The sequence below is a fragment of the Loxodonta africana genome, chromosome 11 (genome assembly GCF_030014295.1).
Source record: "Loxodonta africana isolate mLoxAfr1 chromosome 11, mLoxAfr1.hap2, whole genome shotgun sequence".
Lineage (NCBI taxonomy): Eukaryota > Metazoa > Chordata > Mammalia > Proboscidea > Elephantidae > Loxodonta > Loxodonta africana.
The window spans coordinates 28,396,129-28,416,102 of NC_087352.1; the positions used below are offsets into that span (position 1 = coordinate 28,396,129).

General features: G+C 47.5%; 1 protein-coding gene across 6 annotated transcripts in view; it reads left to right on the forward strand.

Annotated features, from left to right (window-relative positions):
• The window catches only part of LOC100673067 (neurotrophin receptor-interacting factor homolog), a 53,553-nt gene that overhangs the window by 8,352 nt on the left and 25,227 nt on the right, over positions 1-19,974 (forward strand). For 4 of the 6 annotated variants that reach the window (XM_023543652.2, XM_023543657.2, XM_023543658.2 and 1 more), the window contains 3 exons: positions 9,191-9,766; positions 13,716-13,819; positions 17,247-17,373. In XM_023543652.2, coding sequence (XP_023399420.2) covers positions 9,191-9,766; positions 13,716-13,819; positions 17,247-17,373 — 807 coding nt within the window. Of the gene's footprint in view, positions 1-2,386; positions 5,526-9,190; positions 9,767-13,715; positions 13,820-17,246; positions 17,374-19,974 lie in introns of those variants that run through there. The other 2 variants (XM_023543659.2, XM_023543660.2) reach the window with 2 other exon arrangements.

Here is a 19,974-nt window from a genome sequence, read left to right on the forward strand (position 1 = left end):
TCCCCACTTGATAGCACAGCGACTGAATTACTAGGAGCTCAGAAAATAATGGTTGAGTAAATAAATGACTGAAGAAATTTCAAGAGATGCGTGTAAGAATCAGTACCACAGAAGACTCTGAAGACAAAGCCATCTTTGAGACAGGAAGAGTAAATGAGGTGGTAAAGAGAAATCTTGTGATAGTGGCACAAAGAACTCTGAGGAGCACATGTCAATGAAGACTGGATTGAGAGTCTGGAATCTTAAGTGACTATCAAACATGTTATGGCTGGAATTCAGCTTAGCAGAGTGTGATCTCGTGTTGTATCATTTTTAATTCAAGAACACTTTGCATCCTCCCACCTTCCATATATTTGTTCTCCAAACTATACCACATCCAGTTCCCTCGAGTTGATTCCGACTCACAGCAACCCTGTAGGACAGAGTAGAACTGCCCCATAGGGTTTCCAAGGCTGTAAATCTTTACAGAAGCAGACTGCCACATCTTTCTCCTACAATAAGATGGAACAGAAAGGCTAAAATGTCAAACCATTGACCTTTTGGTTAGTACCCGAGCACTTTAACCACTGTGTCACCAGGACTTCTGTTTGCTCTCTAGGACCAAGTAATTTTGAGCCCTCTTATCTGGCATGTTCAGATACTGCCCTATGGCTTCCAGACTTGGTACCCAAAGGTAGTTCCAAGCCTGAAACACCTTCACTGTTAATGAGTAAGAATGAAAACAAATGAACTAAACTGACTAAAAAAAATTTTGCCGGGGTGGGGGGATATCTCTAGAAATCCTAAGAAGGAAAATAATGAAGCTAAATATGGAAATAAATATATCAGAAATACATTAGAGAAAAAGGATCCCAAGAGGTCATTTTCTGGGTAGACAAAACACAAAAACAACTAATTAAAAATAAATGGCAACTAAAAATCTATACAGATATTCAGCAGCATAAGTAGTTGTTTTAATTATAGTATTTTGCATGGCTGTTAACAGCGAATGAGACAAATCTTTACGTGCCGCTACAAAACAATCCCCAAGATAATCTTAAAAATGCTTTCATATGTGAACACACACGAATATGTTTTTCATTAGATCATCTCTGGAAGAATATGAAAAGTGGTAGGTTGTGGTTGCCTCCCAAGAGGGGAACTGGTTTGGAGGGTGACTTTCTTTTTACTACGTGTTCCCCTGTACCTTTGGCATGTGCTCTTAAGTGGAATGGTTGTTTCCTTCATGCTGTGTTACCAGTTCTTGGTCCAGCTCCTGACACAGTGTAGGTGCTCAGTAATTATTCATTAAGTGTAGGAATGAACAAATAATAAAATGGAAAAATTTTTTGGAAAAGTGTAGCTGTCAAAATCAGTCCCAGCAGAAATGATAAAATTAACTTTTTAAAAACAAAACCACTAACTACATCAGTACTGCCCTAAGGCATTGTTTTTTTCCCCCCAAATTCCTATTAAAAGATAGTTTCCATGCTACACAAATGGCTCAGTGATGGAACCTCAGAACCTTAATGAGCTGTTGCTGCACAGTATAAGTAACATTCTTACCAAAGCAGAAATAATTGCAAAGGAATAAATATTTGTAGCTTTTAATAATTAACTGCCATTTAAAAGAATTCTCTGAAACACTGTTACAATAATAAGAGTTTAGCAAGGTGACAGATTATAAAATAAACTTACACAAATTATTTTGCTTTATCCAAGTTAGAGGAAAACATTAGCATTTTTTTAATAGTGTTTAATAATATTGTTAGATGCCATCGAGTCGATTCTAACCCATAGCAACCCCATGTGTTACAGAGTAGAACTTGCCCCATAGGGTTTCCAAGGAGCAGCCGGTGGAATTAAACTGCTGACCTTTTGGTTAGCAGCTGTAGCTCGCCATAGCTTTTAACCACTGCACCACCAGGACACCATACCTAATAATATTTTTCTAAATGGCTGCAATCCTCCACAGTAAGGGACCCACATCCATTTCAGAGCAGCTGCTAGCCTGTGTGGCTGATTAAATCCAAATCAACAAAAATGAATTTATCAATTCATTTCCTCAGTCACATTGGCCATCTCTCAGAGGCTCGTTGGCCGCCTGCCAGTAGTGGCTAGTATGTTTTGACAGTGCAGAGCTAGAACGTTTTCCTCAACACAAAGTTCCATCGGACAATGCTGTAGACTGGACAGGAGACGTGATAAGTAAATTAACAGACCAGATGCTCTGAGGTGGGAAACTGCTGCAGAGAGGGAAACGATGGGCATGCTGAGGGGAGTGGGGAGGTGTGAGTGGGCAGGAATAAGCTCTGAGGAGGTGATGTTTGAGCTGAGAGCTGGTTGGGGAAGGTGAACCAGGTGAAGATGTCGGGGAGGGGGTGGGGGGACTTAGCAGTCAGGGAACAGTAAGTACAAAGGCCCCTGGGTGTGTAGCCCAGGGCACAAATACTAGCCTCTCCCAGCCTGGTTGTATGGGACTGTGATGGACATGGGCACCTGATATAAAGCTCAGGTCCTGGGTGGCCTTCATGAAATTGTAGCTACTATCATTGATTCAGAGGCTTTGACTGATTTAAAGATAATCATCAACAGCCTTTGGCAGATCCTCCTGTGGCCCAGCTTTGGGGTTTCAGAATGCACAAGACCCTGTTGGCACCCTGAGCAGACCAGTGAGGGAGACAAGACTTAGATGATGGGAAGGCAGGAGGATGAAAATGGAGGAAAGGCAAAAAGGACTGGGGAGCAAGCAGAGGGAGGAGGGGTGCTAGCACTTGTCCTGGCCCTGCCCCACAACCAGCTGTTGAAAGGGCATTGTTAATAGTACCATTATATTTGTGGAGTAGTAGCTCCTAGATCCCTGGTTAGGCAAATCAGCATTCACTAGGAAAACACTAATAACTTCAGGCCTGTTTCTCATTTTAGAAGGGAAGCAGCAGAAAGTATGTGAGAGAAAACAGTAACAAGAGGAAGACATGACAGTTCCCAGGAGCTTTCACTGCATGTTGTACCCATACTTGGGTGTCTTGTCACTTAGGGTGAGGACACTAATGCCCAGAGGGGTGAAGCTCCTTGCTCAAAGGCTGGGTTAATTTGAATAACAGTAGTAATGAGTCAAAGATGGGGGGACTAAATTACCCATATTGCCCTGGGGTCACTCATCTGGTAGGTGGAAACCCAGTACTTGGAGCCCCAAGCTGATGGTGATTATTAAGAAGCCCTGTGTGAATGGGTGGCCAGACGTCTAAATATCTGAGCTTCCGTTTTCTCCTCCGTGAAGTAAGGCTCTTACTTCCCAGGAAAGAAGTGATAAGGATTAGTTTAGAGATGCTGGGGAGGTGGTTGAAATTTAGAGGACTGAGGTGCATCGAATCCTTGTGTTGGTGGTTCATCTCATTTACTGAGCTGTCTTCCGTGCCTGGCACCCAATAGCTCCTTTATATAACCATGTGGGGAGTATGTGTGGGCCAGAGGGCTCCCGCAGCAGGCAGAGCTGGGCAGCAGACCCCCAGCACACCTGTGACCAAGCCACAGTGTCCCTGACATCCAGTCACACACTCAGACATGCTCAAAAGCTTCAAAGTTCAACTGTTGAAACAGTAAGTGTCAATATTTAAGTGAGCATTCAACACAAAATTCTTGCAGCGGGGGGGAGACCCCCAAAACCCGGTGGAGAAGGGAAGAAAGTAATTATGAAAAAAGGAGAAATAATTAGAAAGGGAGATGAAGGGGAGTAGAATACAAAGAATCCAACAGCTACAGTGAAACCTGTGAAGGCCAGAATTTGCTGGCATTGCCTTGTTTTTCTGGGTCTCCACATTTTCTGCCTTTGACAGAGTACAGTACCACTTTTCTTCTACCCATTTTAGTGGGCAATATTTGAGTTTTCCCTTCTGTGGCAGATTTCCACCTTACACAGGTTCTAGCTTTCACAGGTTTTACTGTAAAACTTCCTCTGATTAACCAAGGGGAAAAAACTAAAGTGTAAAAAATTAGAAAGCTATTTTTATCAAGCAATATCGAAGATTATGGTTTTTGTTTTTTTTGGTAAGTGTCATGCATGACTGCTAGAGCTGTGATGGTGCAGTGGATAAAGATGTGGCTGCTAACCAAAAAGTCGGCAGTTCGAACCCACCAGCCACTCCTTGGCGCATTTCTACTGTATCCTATAGGGTCGATGAGTTGGAACTCACTCCATGGAAATGGGATGACTGTTGCCCAGAATGTGCCTGTGGCCCCGCAGGGAGCTCTGGAGGAGGCTGGTTCATGTGGTGCATTTCCCATGTCTGGATGACTCCTCAGGCCATTGTTGCTGGTTTTGGGGGGCTGCAGGTGAATTCCTATGCATGGCTTCTTGAATTACTACAGAAAAAGATTCCAAACCTTAAAGAGCTCCAATTCAAAGAAAATACTCAAACTTTCAAATTAAGAACGTGGAGGAAAATAAATACAGCCCCAGAGGTCCTAAGGAACAGGAAAGGAATTGAATGCTAAAGATTAAGGCAAATATAAATGGGTTGGAAGGGACAGGCATACAGAATGCAAGCAAAAATTCAAAAGTTTATTTGAGGGGGAAAAAAAAAATACCTGTTTTGTACAGTTGATTCAGACTCAGCGACCCTATAGGACCAGGTAGAAGGGCCTCAGGGTTTCCAAGGCTATAATCTTTATGGGAACAAATGGCCCGGTCTTTCTCCAGTGGAGCCGCTGGTAGATTCCAACCCCAGGTTTAATAGCGCAGCGCTTAACCTTTTCAGCACCAAAGAAAACCCAAACCCGTTGCCTTCGAGTCAATTCTGGCTCATAGCGACCCTACAGGACAGAGTAGAACTGCCCCATAGTGTTTCCAGGGAGCACCTGGTAGATTCAAACTGCTGACCTTTTAACAAAAAGCCATAGTATCACTTAAGTACTATGCCACCAGAGTTCCTTTATTTCAGGAAAGAGGATGGTAGTAGATTAAATGTCCCTAATTAATCCTATCAAAAAAAAAAAAAAGACCCACTCTGAAGGAGTGAGACTACCAAGGGCTGCAGAAGCCCTGGTGGCGCAATGGTTAAGCGCTCGGCTGCTAAACGAAAGATTGGCAGTTCAAACCCACCAGCAGCCGCTCCATGGGAGAAAGATACAGTAGTCTGCTTCCATAATGACTTACAGCCTTGGAAGCCTTATGGGACGGTTGTACTCTACCCTGTATGGTTGCTCTAAGTCAGAACTGACTCGACAGCAATAGGTTTAGTTTCATCGCCAAAGGTTGAGCGTTAAAGGCGTGTTGCGGCACCTGTTTGTTGTGCAATCCCAGCCCGGGGCGGCTACAACCCACCCGAGGCGACTTAACTGACTCATTCTGACTCACGTCGCTGATTGTGCGCCAGCAAATTGCAACACCTGCTGGGTGTAAAAGCGGGAAGCCACAGAAGCAGAACTCAGAAGCTGAGGCCAGAAGATGGACGGGAACCCGGTTGTTCGTTGCCACTCAAGGAAAGCGCCCGCGCTGTCCCCCGCCCCGCGTAAGCCCAAGGGAAAGGGACTTGCGGATCGGGAAGGTGTGTGGGAGCTCCGGCGGGGGCGCGGGCGCACAACTCGCGGGTCCTGTAAAGCGAAGGAACCCCCGCTCTGTGGTTTTAAAGCGCAGGAACAAGACTCCCCAAAAGCTGCTGGGTGGTGTTGCCATGGCCATCCGGGCGGGGTTGGGGCTAGGGCTAGGGCAGGGGTCGAGGGGCTGTATCAAGATGGCGGCCCCGGAAGTCGACGCCGCCGAGGCTCCTGGGAGTTGTAGTGCGGAGGGCGGCCCGGGAGAATGGTGCATTTCCGGGACTGGCCGGAAGCAGCCGTTGGCCGAGTTTTCCGGACGCAGAGGGGACATAGTCGCCATTATACCGGAGGGGAAACGAGGGACGGGCTGGTTGCCCCAACACTGGGCGTTCCCATGGGCCTGAGGCTTGCCAGGGACAGTTCCTCAGCAACGGCCAGCCCCTGAGCGACTTTGAATGAGTGCTCGTGTTGACAACGTTTAGGAGGTGCAGGAAGGATACAGACGCCGAGAAAACGGCAGGCGCGTCGTGTGTAGGCAGCAGTTCCTAATGTCTCAAATGTGTCATTTTTCTCCCCCCAAAGGAGTTGTTTTACAGTTTTATAAAGCCTATTTTCGTGTCACAAGACTTTTCCTATTTTACAGTAATCTCACATAACCGTAATTTTTGGCTTCTATATAGTTTTTTTTTTTCAGTAAGTTTTTCACTTTTTTTTATAGGGTAGTCTTTCAGTTTTCTTGAACGGCGTTTTAACACTGTTAACAGTTTTATTCTATCTTAGATCACATTGCTCAGGATGTGTGTGTACTGTGGAGATAAAGACCACCCAATAAGGACACAAAGGCTGTTTACTCAGCTTAATATATATAGCAAGGGAGTATAGCTAGGGTCCCATATGTTGGGCAGACTCTAAGCAAGATGAAAAAGATTGGTTCTGCTTGGAACTTGGAGGCAAGCTAAATAGAAGTGGGGCGTGTTACGTGATTGGCTGAGCAATGTATTTGGCTTTGTCTGGTTGGTCCTGAGTTGAAAGCATAGGCAAAAAACGGAGAGGGGGCTGGCAGTCTTTGATCAAGTCCTTGACTCTTCCGGGCTGGCACCTGCATAGATTGTGGCCTGTACGTGGTAGTCTTTCAGTTTTCTTGAACGGCGTTTTGACGCTGTTAACAGCTCTGTTCTATTTTAGATCGCGTTGCTCAGAATGTGTATTGTGGAGATAAAGACCACCCAATAAGGACACGTAGGCTGTTTACTCAGAACTTAATATAGCACGGGCTATATTAAGGCAAGTTCGGCACAGAGTGACCATATGACCCAGGAATCCTATATATTCAAAAAAACTTAAAAGACACATCCACGCAAAAATTCGTACACATATGTTTATAGCAGCACTATGTCAGAAAGAAGAAACAATCCAAATGTTCATTAACTAAAGAACAGTTAAACATATTGGGATATCCATTTAACGGGATATTATCTGGCTATGAAAAACAATGAAGTGCTAATACACTCTGCAACACCCACGAACCTTGAAAGCATTGTACTAAAAAGGCCAATCATAAAAAGCCACATGGTATGCAATGGTATTTATATGAAATGTCCAGAATAGGCAAATCTACAGAAACAGGGAGATTAGTAGCTGTCAGAAGACGGGGGGATTGATAGGATTGGGGTATGACAGCTAATAAGTGCAGAAATTCTGGAGGCAAGCTAAATAGAAGTGGGGCGTGTTACGTGATTGGCTGAGGAACATATTTGGCTTTATCTGGTTGGTCCTGAGTTGAAAGCATAGGCAAAAAAAAAAGGGGGGGGGAGGGGGGAGAAGGGGCTGGCAGTCTTTGACCAAGTCCTGACTGTTCTGGGCTGGCGGCTGCACAGGTTGTGGTTCACTTTCTTGGGCTGATTGTCACCGAGGTTGTGAGTCAGTTTGTGGATGTGTGTGATGTGGCCATTGTCCATTTGTATGTTCAGTGTCTAGATGTGTTTCTGTCTGCATCTCTGAAGACCACCCTGACCACGAGTGGATTAACCCAGTGAAAGCAGCTGAACATTAATTGATAATACTTTGGGTTTGTGCTTTTCAAGCAGATGCGCTAACGGTTGATAAAACAGCAAGGGTAGAAGTGCAGGTGTGCTCTTGATGTCAGCCACACCATTACCGTTTTTACAAACTGTTGTTATTCCGATGGGAAGTAAATCATAATCCATAGACATTTACTTTGTGTTTGTTGCCAAAGGCTTTCGTTAAGTCATTTTGAATTAGTATGCCTTCTTGGGGTTTTAAGGAGCTTTCTGGTATCCTATTGCTTTGTGCTTCCTCCTTTGCATTTCAGGGCTGCCCTAAAGTTCAGTTAAGTGGATGTGCTATTGTGGACACTGTGCTGGGCCCCAGGCTACCTTTACCAAACATCCTTGTTCTTGGCCCCCTTGGAGGCAGGAGCAGCTTCTTTTTCTCTTAGAAGTGTTGTGAGGAGGTATCATCTGATCTATTCTGAACTGTTGCCACTTCTAATTGCTTTTAATAGTTGTATTCACATTCCATAATTTTTGTTCTTACTGACTGTACAATTTAATGAACTTTTTGTATTGTCAAGGTTGTACAACTTTTACAGTTGTCTAATCCTGGAAAATTTTAATCACCATAAGAAGAAATTCTGCAGTTATTAGCTGTCATATCCCAATCCTATCAATCCCCCCATCTTCTGACAGCTACTAATCTCCCTGTTTCTGTAGATTTGCCTATTCTGGACATTTCATATAAATGCCGTTGCACACCGTGTGGCTTTTTATGATTGGCCTTTTTAGTACAATGCTTTCAAGGTTCGTGGGTGTTGTAGAGTGTGTTAGCACGTCATTGTTTTTCATAGCCAGATAATATCCCATTAAACGGATATCCCAATATGTTTATCTGTTCTTTAGTTAATGAATATTTGGATGGTTTCTTCTTTTTGGCATAGTGCTGCTATAAACATTTGTGTACAAGTTTTTGTGTGGATGTGTCTTTTAAGTTTTTTTGAATACATACCTAGGAGTGGGATTCCTGGGTGATGTGGTAACTCTATGCTTAACTTTGTGAGGCGCTTTCCCACTGCTTTACAAGGCAGCTGCCGCATTTTACATTCCCACCAACCATGTGAGAGGGTTCCAATTTCTTCACATCCAAACAAGTCAACACATGTTATTGTCCACCTTGATTATAGCCACCCTAGTGGTTGTCGCTCAGATGGCAACCGTTTTTCTTTTTAAGTGGTTGTGAAAGGAGCCCTGGAGGTGCAACAGTTAAGCACTTAGCTGCTGAGAGAAAAACCTGTCACTCTGTTCCCATAAAGATTGCTGTTGTTGTTAAATGCTGTGGATTCTGATTTATCTTTGCAGAAGAAGCCCTGGTAGTACAAAAAGGTTAGGGCTCAACTGCTAACCAAAAGTGGCAGTTCAAATTCACCCAGGAACTCCACAGGAGAAAAATCTGGTAATCTGCTCCTATACAGATTACGGCCTAGGAAATCCTGTGGGGCGGTTCTGCTCTGTCACATGGGGTTGCTGTGAGTCAAAATCAACTCTAGTACCTAACAAGTGGTTGTGAAGTGGTATCTGGCTATGGGTTTGTGTTTCCCTGGTGGCTAATGATGTTGATCTGTGCTGATTGGTCATTTGCCTTGCTTCGCTTTTGTTTACAGAATGTCCTGTGGCTCAGCTCGATCCTCAAGAGGACTCTTTTGCTGATGGGGAGAGGGGCTTCAGTCCCCTGAGGAAGACAGAGGTCGCAGAGGCTCAGTTGGATCCTCATGTGGACCCTCTCCCTGCTGGGGAAGGGGACTCGAATCCCCTGAGGAAGATTGAGGTTGCAGAGGTGCTCACACTGAACCAGGAGGCGGCCCGCTCCCGTAATGCCCAGATTCGAGCCCTCTATGCTGAAGATGGGGGCCTAAGCTCAGAGCTCCCTGGGGAGCCTGCCGGACAGCCGGGCGAACATTCCACTGACCCCGAGGCTGCTCGCCAGAGGTTCCGGCAATTCTGCTACCAGGTGGCGATGGGTCCCCAACAAGCCCTGGCCCAGCTGCGTGAGCTCTGCTACCAGTGGCTGCGACCCGAGGCACGTTCCAAGGAGCAGATGCTGGAGCTGCTGGTGCTGGAGCAATTCCTGGGTGCCCTGCCCAGAAAGCTTAGGACTTGGGTGGAGTCGCAGCACCCCGCGGACTGCCAGGAGGCAGCAGCCCTGGTGGAGGTTGTGACTTGGATATCCACAGAAGAAGGTGAGTGTGCTGGAAGCATGGGGTCGGGGGGCACCTCCCTTGGCCTCCTGGAATATGCCATATGGGTGAGGGAGAACACCAGCCTTCCTGGGAGGGTAAGGAAGGACCCTGCCTATTCTGTCTGGACCGAGGACATCTACATTCTTCGTGCATCCCCACATTAAAGCTTTAGATGTTTCCTTGCTAATGTGCCTGCAGCTGCCCCTAAGATAAGGGCTATGGGAATACCCTCATCCCTGGACCCATTTGTTGGAAATGAAAGTTGTTGGGCCACATTTTAGAGTGTCTGAATTATCTCTGTTGCCATTGAGTTATTCTGGCTCATAGTGACCTTATAGGAAAAGAGTAGAACTACCCCATAGGATTTCCAAGGAGTTGCTGGTGGGTTTGAACTTCTGACCTTTTGGTTAGCAGCAGAGCTCTTAACCACTGTGCCACCAGGGCTCCACGTTTTAATTATCTAGTGCTGCTATAACAAATCCCACGAGTGGGTGGTTTTAACAAACAAATACGTTTTCTACAGTTTAGGAGGCTAGAAGTCTGAATTCAGGGTACCAGTTCTAGGGGAAGGTCTTCGTCTCATCACAGCTTCTGTTTCTTGGTGACTTGGAGATCTCATTGGTGTGGTGTCTGTCTTTTTCATCTTTCTTGCTCAATCTGCTCAATTTATATCTCAAAAGAGCTTGACTAAGGATAGGCTTTACAGTAATATTGTCTCATTAACATAAGAAAACCTATTACCAAATGGAATTACAACTATGGGTATACGGGTTAGGATTTACAACACATAATTTTTGGGGGACCTGATTCAATCTGTAATACAGAGCTACTGAAACCTGGGGCTAGGACCCACCACAGCCTTCTTTGGCAAGCCCTCCAGGCCTTCTGATGGGTAAAATGCTTCTTGTCATCCCTTTGGGTGCCCTGCCTCACCGCAAGCAAATAGAAAATTGAATTTTAGTTCAGTGGGTATATATATATGGGATACCTTCTGGTGTCAGGATCTTGGTAGGGGGTTGTACGTGAAGTTAGGCCCCTGGGTGGTGCGAACAGTTTGCACTCATCTTCTAGCCTAGAGGTTGGAGATTCAAACCCACCCAACAGTGCTGTGGAAGAAAAGCCTGGCAATCTGTTTCCCTAAAGATAACAACCATGAAAATCCTATGGAGCAGTTCTGCTTAGAACACATGGTGTCACCATGAGTCGGAATCCACTTGAAGCAACGGGTTTGGTTTTGTTGTTTGTTTTTATTTTTTTAACGTAAAGTAGCAACTAAGAAAGTAGGGACTCGTGTGCTTGCGGGGTCTGGGTTCTAGCAGGAAGAGTGGGTGTTTGACAAATAAATACACAGGAGACACGTGCTGAGGTCAGCAGGAACTGGAGGTGCAGGCGGGACTTGTGGAGGCCAAGTTGCTGTAGTCTGAGTGGAATTTAGCCTTGTGAAGAAGGGAAGCCAAGCAAAGGGAGCATCGCCTGTAAGGATCCCAACGTGGGAATGATCACTCAGAAATGGAGAGCAAGTATGCAGTTCAGTGGTGGAAGGGAGCACCAGACCCGGGATGGCCCATCTATTTCAAGTCTTGCTTGTGTCCAAGGGACCAGGCTGGCCAGGCCCTTGAGAGCCCTTGTGGGGGTTGTGGCCTCACACCTTGTGAGCCCTTGTGGAGATTTCCACATCGTTCTAAAACCACAGTAAGCATTCTCTGCATTCTGAGGGATTGTGGCATCATCAGATTTGAGTGTTAAAGATTCATTCAGTTGTATATGACTGCTGTATGCAATGGACGGTGGACATGGGCAAGTAGCGAAATAGATGGGCCACCCAGGGGCTGGTCCCACAACTAATGAGAGGGTGGAGGCTCAGGTTGGAGTGTCAGTGACAGGGGCTGAGGAGGGCACAGGCAAGGGATGTATTTGGGAGCAAGACTCCATGGAACTTCATTGTTCCACCAGGCTCTTTCACAGGGGCTAGAACGTTTCTGAAAAGGAGTCTTGGTGGTGCAATGGTAAAGCGCTTGCTGCTAACTGAAAGGTTGATGGTTTGAACCCACCAGCTGCTCTATAGGAGAAAGACCTGGTGGTCTGCTCCCATAAAGATTACAGCCTAGAAAACTCTGTGGGGCAGTTCTACTCTGTCACATGGGGTTGCCATCAGTCAGAATTGACTCAGCAGCACCCAAGAACAAAAACAGGGTGTTTCAGTGTTGCTCAGTGTCACTTTCTGCATTCTTATCCAGGCCTGGCATGTGGTGGGTGTCTGGAATATGCTTCTTGTGAGAGTAAATGATTGGAAAGTTAGAATTTTTAGTAGGGAGATTCTCTTTGAAGATCTGGGTGAGTGCAGTGTAATCACAAGGGTCCTTATAGGAGGATTACCACAAGGTCAGAATCAAAGGAGATGTGACAACAGAAGCGGAGGCAGGAGTGATGAGGGGTCACCTGCCAAGGAAGGCAAACAGTCTGCTTTATCTGTTGAGTCAGTTCTGACTCATAGAGACCCCACATGAGAGAATGGAACTGTCCCATAGAATTTCTTAGGCTATAATCTTTACAGGAGCAGATCACCAGGTTCTTATCTCCCACAGAGCTGCTAGGTGGGTTCAAACTGCCATCTTTTTTGTTAGCAGCGGAGCACCTAACTGTTGTGCTGCCAGGGCCCCTTAAGCAGCCTTTTAGAAGCTGGAAAAGACAAGGGACAAATTCTCCCCTTGAGCCTCCAGAAGAAATATAGCCCAACCGACATCTTGATTTTAGCTTAATGAGATTAATTTTGGACTTATGACTTCCAAAACTATGAGAATAGGTTTCTGTTGTTTTAAGCCACTAAGTTTGTGTTAATTTGTCACAGAGACAATGGGAAATAATACAGGTGTCAGGGAAACAGTTCTGGAGTTCATAAGATGAAAGTCAGTGAGTCTTTCCTGTATTTAAGACCTTGGGGGTAAATGAAATCAACTAGCCTTCATACAGCGGAAGGCAGGAAGAGGCTCTCCAGAGAGCCTAACTCCCAGTTTTGTGGTCAGCGTATTTGTTGTGACTTGGGTGTGAGAGGCAGAAAACCTGGCACAGAATGGTTCAGATTGAAAGAGAATATACTGAGAACTCCCAGGGTGACAGGCTTCAGGCACAGCTGAATCCAGGGATCCAGTGGTGACCTCAGGACTCTTCCTCTTTCACATCTCTCAGCTCTGCTGCCCTCTGTTGGCTTCGCTTGAAGCCCCTTGGAGTTTCTCTTTTCCTGTTAATGGAGCAGAAGTCTCATTGTCTCTGATTCGCTGGCTGTGGATCCAGTCACTGTGGCCAAGAGGATGCAATGGCCTGATTGGTCAGCCTGGGTCAGGTCCAAGCCCCCTTGATAAACAGGGTACAGTCAGCATTATAAGTCTGTGGACTACCTAGGAATATGTGGGGAAGGCTGGATGTGAAGGAGCCTTGGTTGGAAGGGGACATGGGGCCAGGGCAGGGCTTTTGTTTTCTAAGATGGCAGAGACTTGATAAAGTTCACACAGAGTTGGGTGAATGTCAGGAGAGGGAAGACGGCCTCAGGGACGGGAGAGAGCAGAACCATCCTGGGGGTGAAGGGAATTCCCACACTCCCTGGGTCGGCAGGAGGGAGGAAGGGCAGGGTACAGTGCCTAGAGGCTGGAAACGGGGGCTTTGCCTCAGAGGAGAAGGCGGCCAGGCCAGCCGCAGCGGTGAGTGAGGAGACGAGGCAGCTCGCCTCAGAGGAGGTGGGATCTGAGTTAGTGGTTGGTAGAAAGTGGGAGTAGAGATTTCAGGGGCAACAGTAGGATGCAGGTGTTTGCCAGCCCCTCAGGGTCACAGTGAGACAGATGGACATCCCTCACCCTGACTGAGCAGGCCAGGGAGAGGCCAGGACGTGGGTGGTACTGGCGAGGATAGCACCTGGATCTAGCCTTGCCTGAAGCCTACCCCTGTTTCTCCCCAGCTCTGCCGGCCCAGGGCCCTACTTCTTCTCTGGAGGTCACTGATTGGCAAGAGGAAGAAAAGGAGGAGAAAGTGCCTGACTGTCTAGCAAAGGACCTGCCTGAGGTGAGTGGGATCATTGCCCTCTTGTGCTGTTCTCAGGTCACAGGATCTCCTGTGCAGTGGTTCCACTCAAGGTTTCCCTCTACCCTGGACTTCCCTCTCGTCTTCCTTCCAGCTATGTACTCAGGGCTGTGCTAGGCTCTGAAGTGGCTTGACCTTCAAAGAAGGGCACCGTGAGGCAAGAGGGAGGGGGACCAAGTGCTTTTAAGAGACCTGAGAGATGGAGCAATCAAAGGCAGGGGTATGTGGACTTTGTCCAGATCTTGGTTAGAATGAGCAAAGCCTCATCCTTCAGAATTACGGACTTAAATATTGATGAGTGAATCGATACAGAGTCTAGGATTTGCTTCAGAATAACCCAGGAGTGGAGCATGACAAAACGGGGCTGGCCATGCGTTGAGACTAAGTGATGGGTATTTGGGGATGGTTTTCTTCTTCAGGTTACTTTTGTATTTGTTTGAAGTTCTCCATAATGAAAAAGAAGGGGAGCAAGCGCAACCAAGGAGAGGTGTGTTGTGTATGTGGCATTGGTCAGAGCTCTTTTGTTGCAGGTGGCATATACGTAATGAGTTGTGCAGGGGTGGGCTTCAGGCAAGGTTAGATCCAGGTGCTACCCGGTGATGTGAGGATCTCTCCCCAGCCCTAGTGTCTTGGCTTTGCTTTCCCCTTGCCAGCTTCGCTCTCAAGTGGGCTCTACCCATGTGGGAGCAAAATGCCCCTGTGAAAATGGCACAAGGGCAGTGCCTGACTTCCCCTAACTTCAGAAGGGGGAAGGAGAATCAAGACCGACAGCTCAAGGCTAATTCTCATGAGGCAGAGATCAGACATGCCTTCTATTTCCACCGTCTTTATCAACTCTAACACCAACCATCCCTCTCACTGTACCCTACTTCTCTGCTGGGTTCGATAGTTCACTGTAGTGGCCACATAAAACTCACAGACTATACTCACGATTATGGGGTTTTTTAGGGAAGTAACACGTTACAATTCAGCTTTAGGAACACGTCAGGACAGCCTCTTCCTAGCTGTGCTCACAGGCTTACCTCTCCCTGGCCCTGGGCCTCTGTCCAAAGGCACTCAGCTTTCTCGCTCCATGGGCCAGGAAGCCCACTGTGCCTTCTCCTGCTGACAGGTTTCTCCTGCTGCTGCTTCTCACTGTCCTCAGGGTTACAGCTCACTCTCTCTGTCTTCTACGTCCAGGAGTTTCTCAGTGTAGGAGTCCCAGATCCAAGGGACATGCTGGCTTTTGGCTGTTCTTCCTTGGTGGTGGTGGGCTCTTCCTTTCCTGCCTCCGGGGTGGCTTATTTCAGGACCATCAGATTGGCAAAACTGACGAATCCCCTTGGTGGACTACAGTTACCCTGTCTGTACAGTCCTGCCCAATCACCTGGGAGGGAGTTACAAGACCCCAGAGAGAAAGGCCACACAAAAGCAATCCATTACACCACAGCCTCCCAGTTCGAGGTGAAGGGGCTTCAGGAGACTACTTCCTCCTAGCATCCTGATCAACTCTTTAGTAAGGACTGGTCACAGATCCAGCCCGGGCAGTCTCTAAGTCCACAAAGGTGTCAGGAGCTTGGTGGATAGTTACATCAAGTGGGAGAAGGGGAATATCTGCTTGTGGAGGGACGAGGCTTGTCAGGTAGGGGTGGGATTTTTGGGGGGAGGTTACTGAAGTGGGGAGCTTGTCAGGAGATGGGTATCGAGTGGGAGCAGGGCTTGTTGGAGCAAGGTGATTTATCAGAACATGAGTGTGTTTCCGGTGGGGGTGGGGCTTTTCAGAGCTGGGTGGCCTCAGATGGGGGCATCTAGGTGGGGCAGTGTCAGAAAAGTTTAGATGCCAGGGGGATGGGGGGGTACAGGTGGTTTGCTTGTGGCACTTGTAGTTCTTTGCTAAGTAGGAGGTGAAGTCGTCCGTTTCAGAGACAGGCCAGAGGTTGGAGGGATGGGAGGTTTCGTGCGTGTGTGTGTGTGTGTGTGTGTGTGTGTGTGTGTCAGTAGCTACATTTGGAGGCTCCAGTTAGCCCACTGATCAGTTCTCTGTGTCATGTAACCGCTGTACAAGAATTCAGGGTTCCCAGGAAAAGACACAAGCCACATGCTCTACTAGTGCATTGGGCAGCGCTTTACTTACAAGAGACAGAGCAGGATCAGCTTCACTTGCAGGCACCGGTCTCCCGTGGTCAGTGAGGGGGTCGCTCCTCATGGCTAGTGCAGATGTTGCTCTCTACACATCCCTCCGCAGACAAGAGAGCCCACTTCTCCTGCAAGAACAGATAGAGAAGTGGGGGTGGCCAGGTACCGTGTGGTGCCTGGACATTTGCAAGAGACAGAGAAAGTTAACTGTGTCCAGAATAGAGGGGAAGGCTGCTCTGCCAAGGAAAAGCAGGTGAGAGAGACCCCATTCCTAGTCTCCTTATCAGACAAATGTTCTGGGCCCAAGGCTTCTGCTTACACAGCCTGAATAGGAGGTGTAGAGGCAGACCATCCTCCCAACACTCTGTCTTAGCTCTTTCTGCCTGGTGCTGGTATGAAGCAGAGGGACTGTGGGGATCACCAGCGTTGGGGTGTTTCCTGGAGGGAGTGATGAACAGGCCCTGGGCGAGAGCACTGTGGTCCTCATGGGGCAGGAAGTGAGACACTGGGACCCTCAAGTCCCTGGGAGGTTGAACAGGGTGGGAGCTGGAATGACTGTGGATGTGGGACAGGTCTGCTTCCAGATCCTCTCAGCAGTCCATGTGTCCAGGTGGAGAAAGCAGAGCAGCCTGCAGTGGTGGCCAAAGCACAATGGGAGGGGCACAACGAGTTTAGAGAAAGGACCAGCCAAGCCTGGAGAAGAGGTGGAGCAAGGGCAAAGGGACAGCACTCCTCGCTCTGCTGCTTCAGTCCACTGTGCCAGACGTGTGGAGCATAACTGCCTTAGAGAAACTGAAGGCCATACTGACCCACCCACCAGTCCCTTCCCTCCATGTCCAAACACAGGCTGTATGTCACAAATTGTAATAATCGTGGATGTTTTTGAATAATTATGATAGACAGAATTAGTGTGTGCTTTACATTCAAATGTTACCATTTATGCATTCCAACAGATATGTGGAGAAGGCCCTGTCAGTGTCCCTGTCCTACAGAAGGGGAAATCGGGGCCTAAGTTCACTAAACCTACCTCTGTATACCAACAAAGGGGTAGAGCTGGGGTTTAAATCCAGAAGCTCTCACCTCTGTGCAGGGCGCGCTGGAGGGTGGGGCTCTGCCTCTCAGCTTGAGACCCAGGCTGTAGTCTTATCAGAGGGGCAAGACGTTTTCCGGGCAACGAGTTGGTGTTTCTCTGAGGAAATGCCAAAGCGAGGGCCCCCTCGGTACAGACAAGTCCCTGATCCTCCTGCTGAGGCATGAGGGCCTGGGCTGATTGGACACATGGGTGCTGTTACAGGAGGCTGTGACCTTCCAGGATGTGGCTGTGGACTTCAGCCGGGAGGAGTGGAAGCTGCTGGGCCCAACACAGAGGACAGAGTACCGTGACGTGATGCTGGAGACCTTGGGGAACCTGGTCTCTGTGGGTAAGGCCGAGGCCTCCCCAGCCATTCTACCCTTCCGGCATTCTCAAGGCCTCCAGCTAGGACTGGGCATTGGTGGCCTGTTACAGGACTCCAGAGAGCGAGGGCTGTGACTGCTTTCCAGGGTGGCTCTGCCCCACCCCTGCCCAGCAATTTCTGTGGCCTTCCTGGAACCAGCACCTGGAACTCACGCTCCGCTTTCTGAACTCGAGCAAGGAGGAGGGGAGTAAGGTGGAGGGGCAGCTGTTTAGACCCTCTGAGGACCTGGGTCCCTTGGGAATCTTCCTGCCTTCCCTGAGTCTTCCCTTCTGTCTTAGTGTCTTTGTGCTGCTGTAACAAATACCACACGTGGGTAGCTTTAAGGAACAGAAATTTGTTTTCTCACAGTTCAGGAGGCTAAATGTCTCAATTCAGGGGATTAGTCAGTGTAGGGGAAAGCTCTCTATCTGTTGCCTCTGGTGGAAGAATCTTGTCTCTTGCAGTTTCTGGAGCCCCTTTGTTCCTCATTTCTTTGGCGACCCTCATGTGGTATCTATCTTCCCCTCGTTCTTGTCTCTTTAGGTTTAGGACTCAACCAACGTTAGTATAACAAAGAAAATCCTATTTCCAAATAGGGTTATATCTGAAGGTTATAGGGGTTAGGACTGCAGTATATATTTTGGAGGACACAGATTGATCCCTATCACCTTCAATCCACCCATCTTCACTGGGCCAGCATTCTTCTCAGGGAGAGCATTTCCTCTGGATGCCCTGTTCCTGTCCTGCTGTGTTTTCCTCAGCAGTTCTCCACAAAGATTGTATTTTATGTGCCTTTTTTTTGTCATTTTAAGCATGTAATTTCAAAAGCAGAAACAATCATTCATCTCCCAGCCCAGCCCTTCTTTCTAGCTTCCCATGATCTGCTGGCCACCTGGGCCCCTGAGGCACTTCCAGTGTATGCTCAGCCAGCATCACCCACCTCCTATGATTCCCTCATTCTCTTTGCCCTCATTCTACCAGATCCTCTCAGCTGGGTTTAAGTTACCACCATCCCTAGGTCTGTTAGCGAGCCATGTCCTGGTATCCTCACACCAGCTTAGATGCTGTTGTTGACCCCTCTTCTGTTTTATAAATGATTATAATTCTAATGAATGAACTGAGAGCTGAAGTGAGCACACGGACTATTCCAACCCATGCCATTTCCTGTAATAAGCAAGTTTGTGGTTATCATAGGTAGAGTTGCATCCTGGAGAGGGGAAGGTTGATAGACAGGTCCTCGCCCTTCTCATGAAGGGAAGGAAGGAGACACTGTCATTGGCAGAAGCAGCTTGGACGAACCTGAGCATACCCCTCCAGGCTTCTGCCCCCACCACCTGGTCCTGGGCCCTGTGGCCATTCACATGCCTGGCTTCTCTCACCACCTTCTCTCCTTCCCATCCTCCTGTGGAGACAAATAGCACCCACACAGACCCAGATATCTGGTCCTTACACCTAGCATGACCTCAAATACAATGGGGACCATAGTGTTACTTTTTTTTTTTTTTTTTTGGGCAAAAATATGCACAACAAAACATACCCATTCAACAGTTTTTACATGTGCAGATCATTAACAGTGGTTACACGTTCCACATTGTCGCCATTCTCCCGTCTCTGCCCCTCATTTCACCACCATTAACCCGGACTCTCTGCCTTTTAAAGTTCTTGTCTGTGTTTCAAAGTTAATGTCCGTTTAATCCCATATAAATAATTCTTTAAAAGAGTTCAATGCTCAAGGTGAACATTCTTTATTAAATGAGCTAAAATGTTTAGTTTAAAGATTACTTCATGGGATAGTCTCAGTTCAAGGCCTAAAAGTTGTTTCCAGGTAATAGATTCAGAGTTCTTCCAGTCTCAATGTATTCAGTAACTCTTGGTTTCCAATAAGAATTTGAAGTTCTTTTCTACATTTTTTCCTTCCTTTGATCAAGATCCAACTATTGGATCCTTGATCAAAATGTTCATTAATGGTAGCTGGGCACCATCCATTTCTTTCGGTCTCATGACAGAAGGGGTAGTAGTTGATGGAGACAGACCTGCAGTCCATTTCTCTCTGATTCCTGGGTCGTCTTCTTCCTCTGTTCGTCCAGGCTAATAGAGACCAGGGGTATTTTGAGCGGCTGCTCGTACCTTTTAAGACCCCAGACACTACTCGCTGATACAATGCTGCCTTATTAACCAAAGCTGAGTCCAAGTATTTTTTAGGGTCATTACTGTTTTTTTTTTTTTTTTTCTCACCAGTACCCTGTACAATACACAGTACCATCTGTTTTATCCCATTAGCTTTTGTTCCTCCTAACAGCCCTGCCAGCTCACTGTTTTTCCTACTTGGTTTATAGACAGGGTGAGTCAGGCTTGGAGAGGTCACACGTGTCCAGGGCTGTGGAGCTGTTACCGGCAGAGCCTGTGCTAGACTTTGTGCCCCACAGAGATCTAACCAGAACCGTGGACCTGGAGGGGTGGGAGAGCCTCAGGGACAGCGGAAGACTCGGGCCGGTGAGGGACTGACTTGCTGTCCTCTGAGGGTATATGAGAAGAACAGGAAGGCGGTGGTGAGCTTGGAGAATGAAGGCTCCCTGTGTCACCTAG